Here is a 14719-nt window from a genome sequence, read left to right on the forward strand (position 1 = left end):
CATGATTTTCACTCTCTGTTAGAAACACTCTTCACATCAACTTTTAAGACTGCAAGACCTGAGATGATGGCAGAAATATTATCAGTAGTCTGATACAAACAAAAAGAAATGATTGTGGATTTTTAGCAAACTCGTCGTTGTTTGTTTTAAAGAAGACTTGTTTTCAATTAACATTAAATTTTGTAAAATTAGACCACCGAGAGCTAGGCACCCCCTACCCAATGCAGTTAATTATTTGGTGATAAATTTAAATTTAAGATGTAAAACATTTTTTTAAAAATTTTTAAAAATTTAAATCTCTCATCTCTTTCTGACACTTGGGGGTGATAAAGAGCATTAAATCACTTTTATACATCTATAAATTACAAAAATACATCTTAACATTTAATTTCACTTGATGGTCACTGTGGATGGGCCATGGTCCAAGGAAATAACCTCTCATGCCAATAAATTACCCCTTACCCAGGAAAATTACATTTGTCATTACTTCTCTTTTCCGCAGCGCCCAGACACCCACACATACTGAGAACAGACATACAAACACCACAGGATGGCCTCAACAAGAAGTCAAAAATTACAACACTCTGATAATATTTTGTTTGAAAGTCTGAAAATGTTGTTAGAATGTCTAATACAACACTTTACATGTCTAATTTAACTGAGCGCAGGTTTTAGTTTTATGTGAAAACACACAGTTTTAACATGGTGTTTTCACAGAAATATTAAATGGCAAAATAAAATCTGTTGAAACAGAGCCAACCGAACTGTAACTGTGTTAGAGGTGTTTCAGTTAGCCAACACGTTACAACATGTCTCTTTTCAACATGTTTGTATGTGTGTTTGCGAAGTGAGCAGCAGCAGGGGCCTCTCAAAAACAAAAGGACAAACCCTTATTTTAAAATTACTTTTAAAGTTTATTCAAAGAAAAAAGCCTTCAGGAAAATACATGACTTCCTGTCATACACAGAGAGGACATAAGTTAGAGTAGCATGGCAGAAACAGCAGAGGAAAAATACGTCGCCTCACGTCCAAGCCTGCAGGGAACGTTACTGCGATGTTTCCACATTGAAGCAGCGCTATGTGAATACCTGAAATGAACAACACGTGTGTTCTGTATTGTTTTGTAAGTATGTGATTTAGTGGGGTAAGGGACATGACCAAAAAAAGAAAGAAAATATCCAATAAAAACCGGGCTCAAAAACAAAGAATTAAAGAAACAGACGCATATGCGTTAAACATAAATACTGTGATGCACATTAGTGTAACAAAACATTGCCCCTGTAAACATTTTCTCCACCTAAGGTGAGCGGAATAATATTAAACCACCGCAGTCGCATATTTACGTGTACGTAGACTTACAGAAACAACAGAAACTATAGTTAAGCCTCTCAACTAGCTCTAAAACTTAAGAATACACAATGCTTCAAGTGATTTTTTTTTTTTTTAAGAAAAAGGATTTCCAAGTAGTGGTTTTCTTAACAATATGTTTACATGTTTTATATGCTGCCATCTTGGCACTTTTTCCAATGTAAGTCGGCACGCGACTGCTTTTTCTCATCAGATATCGACTTTAAACTCATCCTTTTTTTTTTTTTTTTTTTTTTTTTTTAGCCCATTAAGAATATCAATAATAACCACAATTTTTTTCATGAAGTCAGTACAGCCACTCATCAAGGCCTTGATGCAATAAGAGACACACACTGGGTACTACTGCACACACAGACCTCAGACGACACAGCACTGGGGTCCAAACAGCTTCTCTGTACAAGGGGAGGGAGTGTCAAAACACTGCTCGTGTGTGTGTGGTTGTTATTGTCAGGGGGAAAACCACAGCCAAGATAAACCTGCTTGTGACCTGACAAAGACATGTTTGGACAGAGCACAAATTGAACTCTCCCGTGCCCCTTTTTTCAGTGAACAATGTGCAATTGTTGTGGAAACGAAGGAAAATCCAGCCCAGCAGATGGCCTGAAGGAGATCGATGCTGCAGTTTGCTGCTCAGTCTTTCACATATACAGACAACTTAAAACAGCTGGAGCAGGAAGTGGAGAGCACGAAATAGAGAAAACAATTCCTTCCCGAAAAAGCGGGTTTCCGTTTTCAGTTTCTTCACAAACAGCCGAGTGAGGAAAAGTCCTGCTCCATGTTGCCTGTTTTGTGACACTTCATCACAGTAACACTGAAATCCAGAGTCTGAGTGTCCTCATTTGATGGAAAAAGAGTGTCCGGCGTACGCGAGCGGAATCGCAGAATGCCAGAAAACCCTCCTCAGCTCTGACGCACTCTAGGCGTTTGCTGCCGCACAGATTCTCACAGCTGTGGAAAAGGTTGCAAAACAAATACAGAATCACCCCTTAAAAGGAAAATATCTACACCTGACGTAGAGGCTCGGCTGCTGCAGCTTCCAGTCGTCTTAACTCCAAATCGAACATCTAGGATTGATCACTTGTGACAAGATACAAAGCAAAAACATCATCTCATGCCTTAGACCACCACACAGTAATAAGTCTTTCTACATTCTTGACACTTAGTGCATTGCATTCATACACAGGAAAAATGAAATGATTTGAAATAATGGAAGATAGAAAACTGCCTTCTGAAAAAAAAACAACTCCTACTGAATCGAGCCTGCTGACCAAACGTTTACCTCTCTGCCACGAAAATCCAATATGTCGATGACACTGAACTCTCCGACCGCACATGCACACACACTTACTGAACTTTCCCTCTACTTTATCGCTCCATTAACATCTTTTTTTTTTTCTTTTATATTTGACTATTCACAGCAGTTCAAGTTTCTCAAGCTGAGAGACACTGGGTGACCGCCCTACCCGAGTTGAGTTTAGGTCGTCATGTTTGACTGATGGGGGGAAACATGACCACTGACACTATCCGGAAGCTTAAATTAACTTTTATTGTACATAGACACCTTTTATTTATTTATTTTTTGGACCACACCCCACATCACTTTCTTTTTAGAGACAAACACACCTCACACCTCTGTAAGTTCAGAGTAAAAGCAAGCAAACTGTGGACTGTGGGTGGATGTGCGTAAATCTTAAAAAAAAAAAAAAAAACAAGGTAAAAGACTTGTTTAACTCCACATAGTTACACTTATCTTCAAGGAATAATAATAATAGTAATAATTCAAAAAATACTATTCTGAAATCCAGCTCTCTCTCTCTCTCTATCACCCCCCTTTTTTAAAGCACCTGTCCGAACAACACAATACTTCAATAACACACCTCCTTGTCTTGAATCCCATCAATCTACGAAAGAGGATTAGGGCCACATGTGGGAAAAAAAAGTCAGAATTATGACTTTGAACTCATAATTCAGTTTTTTTTCTGCATGTGGCCTTAATCCTCTTCTGTATCAATCAGACTTGCAGTAAAACCTTAGGCCCCTCCCACCTGCTCGTCACCTGCTTCAGGGTTTTACAGTTTCCCCCTGGCTGACAGTCTTGACCTCTAAACAGCATGTCAGCAGTAACTGGACCAAACAGAAGTACATTTACACACACTACTGTAGCATTAATACAACGGACTCCGACCCCACCAGCCCCATGATATTCTCACAAGAAAGGGCGGAGGGCAATAACATGGGGCAGAGGGGGAACTCTCTTACAAGAGGCAGACCTGCAGAAGGTAGTAGCAGTAGTAGTAATAATAGTGGTAGCAGTACTAGTAGTTAGAAGACCTCAAGCTTTACTGACCAGCCCAGGAGCACGGAAATGATGCAGAGGTACAAAATCTATCCCATCGTGATCTGATGAGCACCAAGAAAACGGAGAGGGAAACAAAAAGTCGTTCGCCCCCTTTTTCTTGAATTCACATTTAACTTATTTCTATTTCCTTTCATAAATTAATTTATCACTGATTTCATTTTGTCCCTTCAGGTATTTCAGGGGGTGATGACAGCGTGACCGGTTGTCACTGTGTGGCAGGCGCCCCCGGAGCTTGGATGCAACAAGGCTGCGGCTCCAGTATGAAGGTAAAGCAGTTGTTGTCGTCTGCTCCAAAGGACTGGTCGATTGTTGTTTTTGCTCTCTTTTGGTTGTCCAAAGGCTGAGAAGACATTGGCGGTGGGTTCTGAGATCCAGTGTTAGCGAGGGTGGAGGACAATGAGTAAGATGAGGAGGAGGAAGAGGAGAAGGAAGAGGGCACGGTGTGGACCTCTACCAGCTGAGCAGGTTGCTTCGGCCCAGAGTCATAAAGTAGACCTGGCTGGAGCCTCCGGACCGAACAGAAGCAAAGAACACCTGAGGAGGAGACACAGATGGAGTTCTTATTACCAGGTATGATCACACTCTCTATTCACTCGATTTCAGGTGCAGTTTGAATTTGAACACAAGAAAACTAAATACTTATTATACATACTGATATAAAAATGTAAAATGTGTTGTTTCTTTTTTTTTTTGTTCTCAGATCTTTTATTGAGACTGAATGATTGTTACATTAATATTATTTTAGACTAATACGACTGATAATAAAACTTACAGTTCTGGCTCAGGTTAGGTACACTGAGCAAGATTGTAAGCAATTTCCCATCTTTGTTTGGATTTGGAGACCTTTTAAGATTAGTCATCTAACTGACCAAGTATAAGTGTTTCTGGAAAGAAAACTTATTCTCATATGTATACGCTCCTCAAAAGCTCACATCATTTTCTGTTAATGCACAGCAAAGGAACCACAGAGAGGAAAACCAAATTGTAATTCATAACTTCCCGTCTGTTCAGACGGGCCAGCAGAGCTGAGAGGAGAAGAGAAACTAGAGCAGTTTTGAAGCAACTTCTGCAGCTGAAAAAGCTGAACCAACACAGGCTGAGCAAACTGAAAGAAACTTTGGAAGACCCCGGGGAAGCAGACTGCAGCGATAGCTTAAAATCTACAACCTAAGTCACTCTGAATGGCAAGGCGATATGAGAACAGGCTCTTCTCTGTCCTCTGCCCTGCAGTGATGTCTGACATCAAGCATCGCAAACAGAAACAAAACCCTCCTTGTGTAGTGGATAGTTTAAATTTTTAACACACTGTGTTGTCGTTTAAAATGTTTGTTACTTTGCCAACAGCCGGCTGCAAGATCTCAGATTTGCAAGAGTCATAATCTCAAGTGGAGTCACTTGGAGCAGCACTGATAAGAAACGCATCCCACTTTACAGATCAGGTCATAATGTGTTGTTGAATGTCAACATGGAGGTCTCACCTTGTCATTTCTTTCACAAAGGAACTTGAGTCTCTGGGCTCTCTTGTGCATGAAGACACCATCCAGGTGGCCGGTCTCCACCGAGCGGATCTCTATGGCCTTCTCCCCCCAGCCCATGATCTGGTTGGAACGAATGTAGGCTGCAGAGAGGTATTTAAGTTAACCAGTGTACAGCAATTAAAAAAGAAAACAAAACAAAACACGAGGTTTCAAGATCTCACTGAATAGTTTGTGTGTGAGTATAGTTGTCTGTATGTGTTTCCTGTGCAGCTACAGCTACTGCTAAATGATCAAGGTTACTTGCGCAGGCGAAATATAATATCTGTGTGCATATGTGTTTAAAACCAAAAGAAAAAGAAAAAGTAGGGCGCCACTGATCTGCAGAAATGTACAAACGAAAAATTCTCGGTGTAGCTGTTGCCCCTGGTACTCACCCACTGAGGTGGGCATCTCCCCCCACTGCAGCACCACATCCTTGGTGATGCGTCCGTAGGTGTTCACGTAAACACCCTCATCCTCATAACACACCAGCAGCTCAATGCCGTCGGTGTTGGGCAGGATGATGATGGCGTGAGACTGGATACTGGTTTGGATCTGCAGCGACACACAACAACAACATGGTGCCGAATTACGATTTTTAAAAGGAAACTCAGATCACAGTCTCATTAGTTTAAGGAGCAACTGTGAAAACTAGAGTTTTAGAAACAGAAATTCTCACCATGGCTCTGCAACTCTGGCTGAGAAATGAAATATCCAAAAACACACTAGCAAACATGCAAATGAGATGTTGTGTTTGTGTGTTCTTACGTGTGTGGGCAGGTAGATGTCGTAGACAGCCCCAGAGTCGACATCCACAGCGTGGAAGCCTGAGCATGAGCCATAGATGACCTTTAGCCTCTGGCCTTCCTCGACAGTCAGGTCGACCAGCAGGGGTTTGTGCACCAAGTCACCGAAAGACTGAAGGACACAGGTCAGGAAAACATTTTTGGTTTTTGATCAGTCAGCCAACATGAAGCTGAGCGTCAGATCAGTAAATATTTGCCAAGGCAGAGATGATCAATGAATCCCTAACCCTAAAAATGTCATACATGTAATTGCCGTCATTAACGCATTCATAAATCCACACAAGCTAAGCCAGTCAGTTTACTCACCTTGAAGGCCATGAACTTGTGGTAGGGTTTGGGTGCCCAGGCGTAGACCTCCACTGAGTTCTTCAAGGCCAGAACCAAGAACTTGATCCTCTCATATTTCACTGGAGAACAAATATCAAAACAAAACAAAACATTAGAACAACATGAGCAGGAGAATAACCAGCATCTGGGTGGGAAACCAGCATCAGCTGCACGTTAAAATGTGGGTCAGTTTTTTGCTGCTGTTGACCACTTTGATAGGTTATTCACCATCAGTTTAGGCTTCTCCTCCTAAAATCATATAACAGGCAGATCAGATGTATGGCGTTAGAGACACTGCTGTGGGCTTGTCTTTTCCAGAACTTAATTTTTTTTTTTTTTGCTTTTTAAATGCACTAAATTTGGTTTAAACCGATGCTCATTTGGATTTCCTGACCCCCCGTAACTTTCTTTCCAGCTGTAGTATTCAGTTTATAGAAAAACATGAAAATGTACAGAACCTGCAGGTCAGAAATCAAACAATAAACTCTAAAACTACAAAACGCCTTATCTTAAAATTCTGGCTTGTTCATGGCACAAAGGTATGAATACATTTATTTACTGTACAATGTAAATATGAGAGGATTTAAAAGAAAGAAAGAGTTTGGGTTCAATTAAAAGCCATTTCAAATTTTATGCATGTCCCTCCATTGGTCCTCCTTAACCAAATATCTGTACAAGATAACTTTTTGCCTCCAGTTGAATAAACATAGTTTTAACTAGACTAATATTTTCATTTAGTTTTTCTGTTCAGTCACAATCAACCGCGATGTTTCAGTGGGTGACAGTCACAGACAGAGTTACACGTAGGACAGTTTGTTTTCCACAAATACTGATTTTATCTTTGATTTCGGAAAGTCCTGCACTTCCCACTTGTGTTGGCTCAGCCTCTGCCATCTGCGATTCCAAAGATGAAATCTGACAAAAATCGATGGACACGCATGAATAAAACTTCTGGGCAGGAAACACGTCATGACTGATAGCTCTGATCAGTGGAGAGGAGTTTCCAACAGGAAGTGGCTGTCTCTGCTCAGTGGTACTACCATCACCAAGGACATTCTAAATTTTAGACAGGACAACCTAGCTACATGTCTACTCGGATGTCCTTACCGCATTATTTCTTAACTAAGGGCTTTCCTCCCATCGTTTATCAATGACGTGTTCTCGTTCACATGCACTCACTCTGTGTATCAAACTGAGTTAGTGAAGTTTGTAAACAGAGGCTTCCCTGTTTTGAGTCCAGATGTGGCTGGGTTTGTTTCTGATGGGAAGCGGATGGGACGGAGCAGGGATGGATAACCGAGCAGATATCTGTCTTTTCTTTTTCTTTTTTTTTTTTTTTGGTTAAAAGCTGAAATATTGTAACCACAAAATCAATCAGACAGATTAGGGATGAAATGCTAATGATATTTAGACATGCTCTCACAGATTTCAGAGCAGTTAAGGCTAAGACTTTAAAGTGCCAACCATATTCTTATGCTCATCTTAACCATACCTTTACTAATCGTGACCTAAACATCCCCATTTTCAGCAACAGACATAAACTAATCCCTCTCAACCTGTAGAGTTTAAAATAACCGTTTTCTTTTTTTGCCTTCATTTGACAGGTAACAGCAAAATGATGGGAACCATGGCCATAAAGTTTGGAGGGATGACATGCAACAAAGGTTCCCAGCCAGAAATGAACCAGGAAGTTGCCATAGTAGATGCCTTAGAACTTCAGGTCACAGGAAAGCCCAACCATTACCTTATTTAATCTCTGAGCTTCATCTAACTTAACCTTTTGGCATGTCATCTGAAATATTTCTGGACATAAATGTGGTTAAATGATGTGTTTGAAAATATAGGCTGTGACCTACCAACTTTATAGTGGACGCAGCCCTCCAGGTCTCCTACAGTGGTCCAACCCTGTTTCTTCTCCACCTCTGGGTCATTGTGCAGGATCTTGTTCCTCAGCCAGGACAGGTAGTACACACGGAGCTTGTTCTTCTTACCTGCCACCGATTGAGCAAGGTGGAATTGGCACAAATAATTAATTTGATATTCTATCTATTTGCTTCTTTAAAATTCAAAACCAAATCTAAATTTTCTCCTACATCCTGTATTTACTGTCACTGCCAACTGCATTTGTAAAATTTTACAGCTTAATCTGCATAGTGTCAGTCTGTACAGACCCTGTTGAAGCCTAAAAGCTAAAATGCACTGGTCTTTTGACCTCTTTGGACACTTATAATGTCCTTATTGGCTGCTGAGTGCTTGCTGAGATTTCATTCTAGGTTACGGTGACTCCCGGTTTTTAATTTGACCATGTCTGAAGGATTACCTTCTTATCTGTAATGTTGCAATGATCAGTCTGGGAACCATTACATTTTATATCTTAAAAGACTCTGTGGGATTTCTCCTGCATCCTGTATGTTTACAGTGTTTTGCAACATTCCGGGAAGCTGGTGATTCTGAGCGTGGGTCACGTTTGGACAAAACAACATGCAAAGGAACACTGTGTGACCAGCGGTCCCTCTTTTTACTATGCTGCACAGAACCAGCAGTTACACAGCACATGTTAGAAAGCACATCCTGGTATGACCTCTGTACATGAAACCTACAGTAATTCAGTAAGTATTCATGAGAAGCATGACATAAGTGCAAGTCATTTTTGTAAAATAATGAAATACAATAAAATAGCTTTAATGTACAAAGGATAAAAGACAAGACATGTTCTGTACTAGCACTCAGTTATCTATGAATATATGTAACTGGACCCAAAAAGGCATCTGGAAAAAACACCTTCTTACAAAGATAACTATTGAACAATCAGGTGTTTTCCTTCTTCCTGTCAAGAATTTTTTAAATTGTGGTAACGTCCCCTGCTTCCCAAAATGCAAACGCTCCAACATTATTAATCGGTGTGGTAGGTAATGTGTTTTGACAAAAATGAGATGCATGGTCAAATCACAAAAGTCCTTAAGGACAGGACCATAACAAGAGCACCTTATTTGTGCATCTGTGCACGGGATGTTTGTGCACCTGTTTATTACAGGGGCAGCCCACTCTTGCTGCACTGCCAACCATTTCCACTAATGTTATAAGAAATTAGAGTGATACAACTTTCCATGACGCGTATGTTCACACACTGGTAACGCAAAGAAATTTCATGAAAGGAAATCGACGCATGTTTCTCTGGCGTTTCCTTCTATCACGGAAAGAAAGCGTGTGTCAGCGTTACATATTGTACACAAGCGTGACGTGGTCTCAACAAGCTGAGACTTTCTCAATATCCGTTTAGCTCTAAATATCTGTTGTGACACTGCTTCTGTGTGTGTGTGTGGGTGAAATTGAGAAAGAGGAGAAGTAAGAATGTGGATGCACTTTCAATCTGAGAAATCTTGGAACACAGCTGTATGTGTATACAAATATTTATGCGACTTCAGAAAAAAGAAACCAAAAAAACAAATTTTGTCAGAATAGGTTGCAGCAGGTTTTAGAGTGTATCTCCAGGGGTGTGTGAGCATGTGTACAAGCCAGAAAAAACACACACACATGCACACTATACTCGCTCTATGAGCTGACAGCAGGATAAACAGAAGTGAAACTATATTATTTAGATTTAACTCTGCTGGTGTGGGTCTGTGAGTCACATTTTTGCGCACAAGCATTTTCATGCATGATTTTTTCTGTGCATATTTTGTGTGCGGTTACATGTTTCATTGATAAATCCTAAACGTATTCATAAAGTACTAACTTGTACTAGAACTAAATAACTGAATAGTGTGTACTTATTAACTTATTAACGCTTAGCACGCTCTTGTGCTTGTGTGTGTGTTTACCTGATATAGTAACCAGAACGTTGAGACCCTCCAGGACATCCATCTGCTGGAAGCGCCGTCGATTGATCAGAGGGTAAACTTTCCCCTGACCGCTACGATCCAACAGCATCAGTCCACTCTCGGTTCCCACCAATAGGTTCACTCCTACACGCACGCACGCACGCACGCACACACACACACACACACACACACACACACACACACACACATTGTATTTAGGAGAAAACCAACAGCAATAACCACAAGTGGATGCACACTATACAGTCCAGTCAGACAGATGGAGTATAGTATGCAGATTTATAAGGGTTTTGCTGCCACCAGGTGGTGAAGACTTTTATAGCTACTGTTTCTAAGAATGATTTTGATGAATTGATTGTGAATGAATGAATGTGAAGGTGAATGCAAACAGGGTGATTTCTGGAAATACAGATGGTGTGTTAAAAGTTTACAATGCAATTTACCTGTAAACCTTGGCCTAAATTTAACAATCATGGTGTTGCTCGTATTGCTAATCTGTTTCTCAAAATTAAACCCACGTTTCCCATCAGCCCCCTTGCTTCCTGTCCCTCCCTCGTCCTCCACGCACCTCCAGTTCTGACCCAGTGAACAAAGCAGTGTACAGACAGTAATCGTGTTGAGATGTTTTATCATTTGTTCATGCTGATGTCACAGTCGTTCTTACCCCAGAGAGCAGCACACAGGATCTCAGAGTTGAACCTCTTCTTGTATTTGCGGATCTCCGGCGTGTCGCTCTGAGGGCGAGTGTTGACCGGGTTAACATTGACCACGGAGCCCTTCCGAGATGGGTCGGCCCTCAGCGCCTCTGCCAGCCGGGCGTCATTGCTGTAGCCTAAAAGGTCAAAGGGAGGGGCTTAGGTAGGACGGTGTAGGGTGTAGAATTTACCAGGTTGGGTGGGGGTCAGTCAAATGGTCAACATTAGAAAGGTAGGTTTATCTCTTTTGTTTGCTTTTGTTCATCATAAGTACAGGATTGATTGTCAAGAAATAGTCTGAATTAAAGTTGATTTGGAGCAAAGTCTGGAAAACAAGCAGGATTTGGCCATTCCAGCAACTGAACCACTCTAAGAAAAAAGGCCTGATGTGAAGTTTAAAGACAGCTGTATGTCATAGCAGGGGTTGCATGTCACTTAGTTCAAGGCAACACAGTGACAGATTTGATGAAAGTCTGTTGTTTGTTATATAAACTGTGATACATAACAAGCTGTGCAAACTCAGAACGCTTCTGCAGTCATCGCAGTTTATTATTTCATGGTATTTGTGTCAGAGAGTGGAGCCTCTGTTTGTCTCTGCCTCTCTTAATTTGCCATCTGGACTTCAGATATCTGTAGGAAAATCTAAACTCATCAAATCAGTGATTAAATGCAGACTGAATAAACTAAAGGGGTCAGTGGCTGGTCACCAGCTGCATCAGGTGAGGTAATGACTCAGCATACCAGAGTCCTTAGGGCTGGAAAGATCTGGCTTTGACGACGGCCAGTGCTCTGAGGGATGATGGGAACAGGAGGACTGCTTTGATAAGAAAGCTTTGTTTGTAAACTGCGGCAGCTAACGAGCTCTGTGACCTCAGTGACACGCTAATCAACTGCTTTTGGTTTGGGTTTGAACTTTTCACACACTCAGGATCTTTACCGTTTTTTGATTTTGGTTCATTGGCCACAGCTTCAAAGTGCAAACTACTGTGGTGGAGTTTGCAACATATTGTACATTATTTGATTAAAACACAAAAAACAAAAACTGAATTATAAGCCAAAAAAGTGAGAGAGATAAAAAAAAGTATATAATGTTATTGTTGCTAGTCCTAGCTGTCCCACTTTTCTTAACTTCTGATTTTCCCAGACTTAATGTTCCTGAACCTGATGTGCAAATTTAAAGCAGCACAACAAACTCGAGGAACTTTTGAAGTTTCTGAACTTCGTAGCTCCTAAAATTTTAGTTCCTCCAGTTCCTGGATCAGTGACAGAAGGCCTGAGATTGGAAGCCACAGGGGGAAGGGACGTACCGACATTGTTGAGGGCGCTGCCGGTGGATGGAGAGACTTGGAGGAGACGTGGGTCGATGAACGGAGTAAAGGAGGAAGAAGACTTGTGTTTCTGCATGTTGTTACTAGACTGACTCTACAGAGGAACAGAATAAGATTTAGTAGTGACAGAGTATCACAACTCTGAATGTCATTTTGAAAGTTCAAGAAGACATTTTTGGCATTAGAAGCTTACAGATAAGAATGTAGTCAAACAAGTCGGCAAACTGAGGTATATGCATGCAAATACAATGGGCATTCAGTCGGAAGGTAAAATTATAAATACTGAGGAAAAAAAGGAAAAACGATGGTGGACGGTAAAAACACATGGAGTGGTGCTGACAAAAAAAGAACAAAAAAGGGAACAACTAATTTCCATGGGAAGTATACTTGCCTTTACGCTCCTAACTGCCCTGTTCGCTATGATCTATTATCTGAGGAATGCGAGAATATGATGCGTTTGCTGAAAATAGGCAACATCAAGGAATAAAATGAGATTTAGATGTTTGGGGGAATGCTTGTAAAACCACAACTAGCCTCAGAGGACACTTCAGCAGAAAAGCTCTAACCCAGAGCTAACGGGCCTGTTGTGATCATACATACAAAACTCACTAAGGAGTGATGGGACTGCAGCTGTAAATCTTTGCTTTAATATTTTACTTTGTATAATACTTCAACCTGTGTACAATAAATTTAACAGGATATTCACGGGTCAAAAAATAAAAGTCACTAGATAATGATGGTTTTGACCTCTTTTGCTTCATCTGTTCAAGATCACACAAGAAATGGCGCCCCTAAGTGGCTCTCTGTGTTGGGGCTCCGGAGACATACCTCTGTGAGGATGCCGAGCTTGTCCAGGGGACTCTGGGGGGACATGGAGGAGGGGCTGGCAAGGCTGGAGGAAGAAGGGGAGTTGGATGCAGAGGAAGAGGGGGAGGAATGGTGGCTCTGCTGGATCAGGTCTGGGAGGTGGTGGATGCGGCCGGCAAAGCCGTTCCTGTCCGTGTGCTGTGTGGGGTGATGGTGGTGGTGGTGATGATGATGGTGGGGGCTGGGGGTGTGGTGGCCAAGACCCGGGCCTGGCACTGAGCCAGGGCTCGGGGCAAAGCCTGCAAGCAGACCAGGGGTCTGGGCTTGGCCCGGGGCGGGGCCTGGGCGCTTTCTGTTGTCACCTGCACTCTGGAAGTAGAAAGAGGGGTAGACGACTTTGGGTCTAGATGTGTTCCTGATGAGCTCAGGGGTAGGGAATGTGTTAGCTAGAGCAAAGGGCAAGCTACAGTGGCTATTCTACAGGCGGGAAGAAAACTCTTGTTAATAGTCAATCATATGGTAAGATAATGTGCTAAGTCCTTTTGTGGTGTTTACTGGTACTAACTGCATGTGACAGTGCAGTGTAACAAACCTGATTAAATGCCTAATAATGTAATAAATCCCTGTTGCTGCGTTAGCTGGCAGTCTTTATGTGAGTCCATAGTTAAAGTCTGTGGGGTTTTGTACCCAGCCTACACTAAGCTTCTACCCTCGGTAACACTCTCCAGAGGCCACATAGGATGCAAGAACAGAACATCAACACAACATACAAACAAAATGGAAAAACACCTGGGGTATGAATGAACAAAATACACAAAAACAGAACAACTAAAAGTGTGTAGCAAATGAGTGGTGTGTGTGTCTGATTTTTATGTTTTGTTGTTGTTGTTTATTTTGTCTTTTCAGCCTGTACCTGTCTGACGATTAGAGTGCTGTCTTTGCAGGGCGTTGAGCCTGCATCGCTCTCGCCCTCATCGTGAACGATCATGGTTTTCACTGACTCTGTCTCTCCGTTGCTCAGCCTGGAAGAACTGCAGGACAGAAAAAGGCTTTTTTTTTTCCTATTTCAAGGTTTGATATGAACCTGGAAGAGGTTCTGTGACCATTACCCTCCATTACCCTCAGCTGATGCATGCTGTTGCTAATGACTGGCTACAGTGTCCATACAAAGCGTGTATCAGATCAGATGTTAAACTTGAGTACATACACAGCTCTGGAGTCCTCCGGGCCAGAGGTTGACTCTTCACCTGCCTCCTGGTCCACCTCTTCATCATCATCCTCATCAGTGGTGTCTGACTCTTCACTGGAGGATGAATAATCCGTCACTTTGTTCGGGGGGCGAACGTCATCCACTGCACGCAGCTCCTTGGCCAGAGCCGTCAGGTCCTAAAAGTCAGGAGGTAAAAGGTAAAACCTGGGCCAAGGGTCATTTTTATCTCACTGATCTCTAGCTTTCTCCCCCGGCTGGAATTTTGTCCATTCACTCAGTCAACTGTCAGTTAAGACGTCATTTCACAAATCATAAGATTTTCAGTCAATCCTCTTTGGAAAAAGTGAAGCAGGAAACAAAACGCTGCAGGAGAGGAAGAGTGGTTACAGAGGTACACCAGCCAATGTGAAGCCAACGTGAGAGAAGCAAAGCCGAAAGATGAAGCGAGGAAAGAGATGACTGT

The 14719-nt window shown here is 41.9% G+C and overlaps 1 protein-coding gene across 3 annotated transcripts in view; it reads right to left on the minus strand.

The window, feature by feature from the left end:
- Positions 1 to 893: 893 nt before the first annotated feature.
- LOC121194813 (mitogen-activated protein kinase kinase kinase kinase 4-like) overlaps positions 894 to 14719 on the minus strand; it is a 111101-nt gene continuing 97275 nt past the window's right edge. For all 3 annotated transcript variants that reach the window (XM_041057876.1, XM_041057875.1, XM_041057874.1), the window contains 12 exons: positions 14254 to 14432; positions 13960 to 14077; positions 13068 to 13415; positions 12219 to 12333; positions 10881 to 11048; positions 10199 to 10342; positions 8234 to 8368; positions 6357 to 6457; positions 6013 to 6162; positions 5640 to 5799; positions 5206 to 5345; positions 894 to 4261 (listed from right to left, as the gene is read on the minus strand). In XM_041057876.1, the coding sequence (XP_040913810.1) occupies positions 4178 to 4261; positions 5206 to 5345; positions 5640 to 5799; positions 6013 to 6162; positions 6357 to 6457; positions 8234 to 8368; positions 10199 to 10342; positions 10881 to 11048; positions 12219 to 12333; positions 13068 to 13415; positions 13960 to 14077; positions 14254 to 14432 (1842 nt within the window). In that variant the 3' untranslated portion in view covers positions 894 to 4177. The remainder of the gene's footprint in view (positions 4262 to 5205; positions 5346 to 5639; positions 5800 to 6012; positions 6163 to 6356; positions 6458 to 8233; positions 8369 to 10198; positions 10343 to 10880; positions 11049 to 12218; positions 12334 to 13067; positions 13416 to 13959; positions 14078 to 14253; positions 14433 to 14719) is intronic.

This window comes from Toxotes jaculatrix, chromosome 15, assembly GCF_017976425.1.
Source record: "Toxotes jaculatrix isolate fToxJac2 chromosome 15, fToxJac2.pri, whole genome shotgun sequence".
In the NCBI taxonomy this organism is placed as follows: Eukaryota; Metazoa; Chordata; class Actinopteri; family Toxotidae; genus Toxotes; species Toxotes jaculatrix.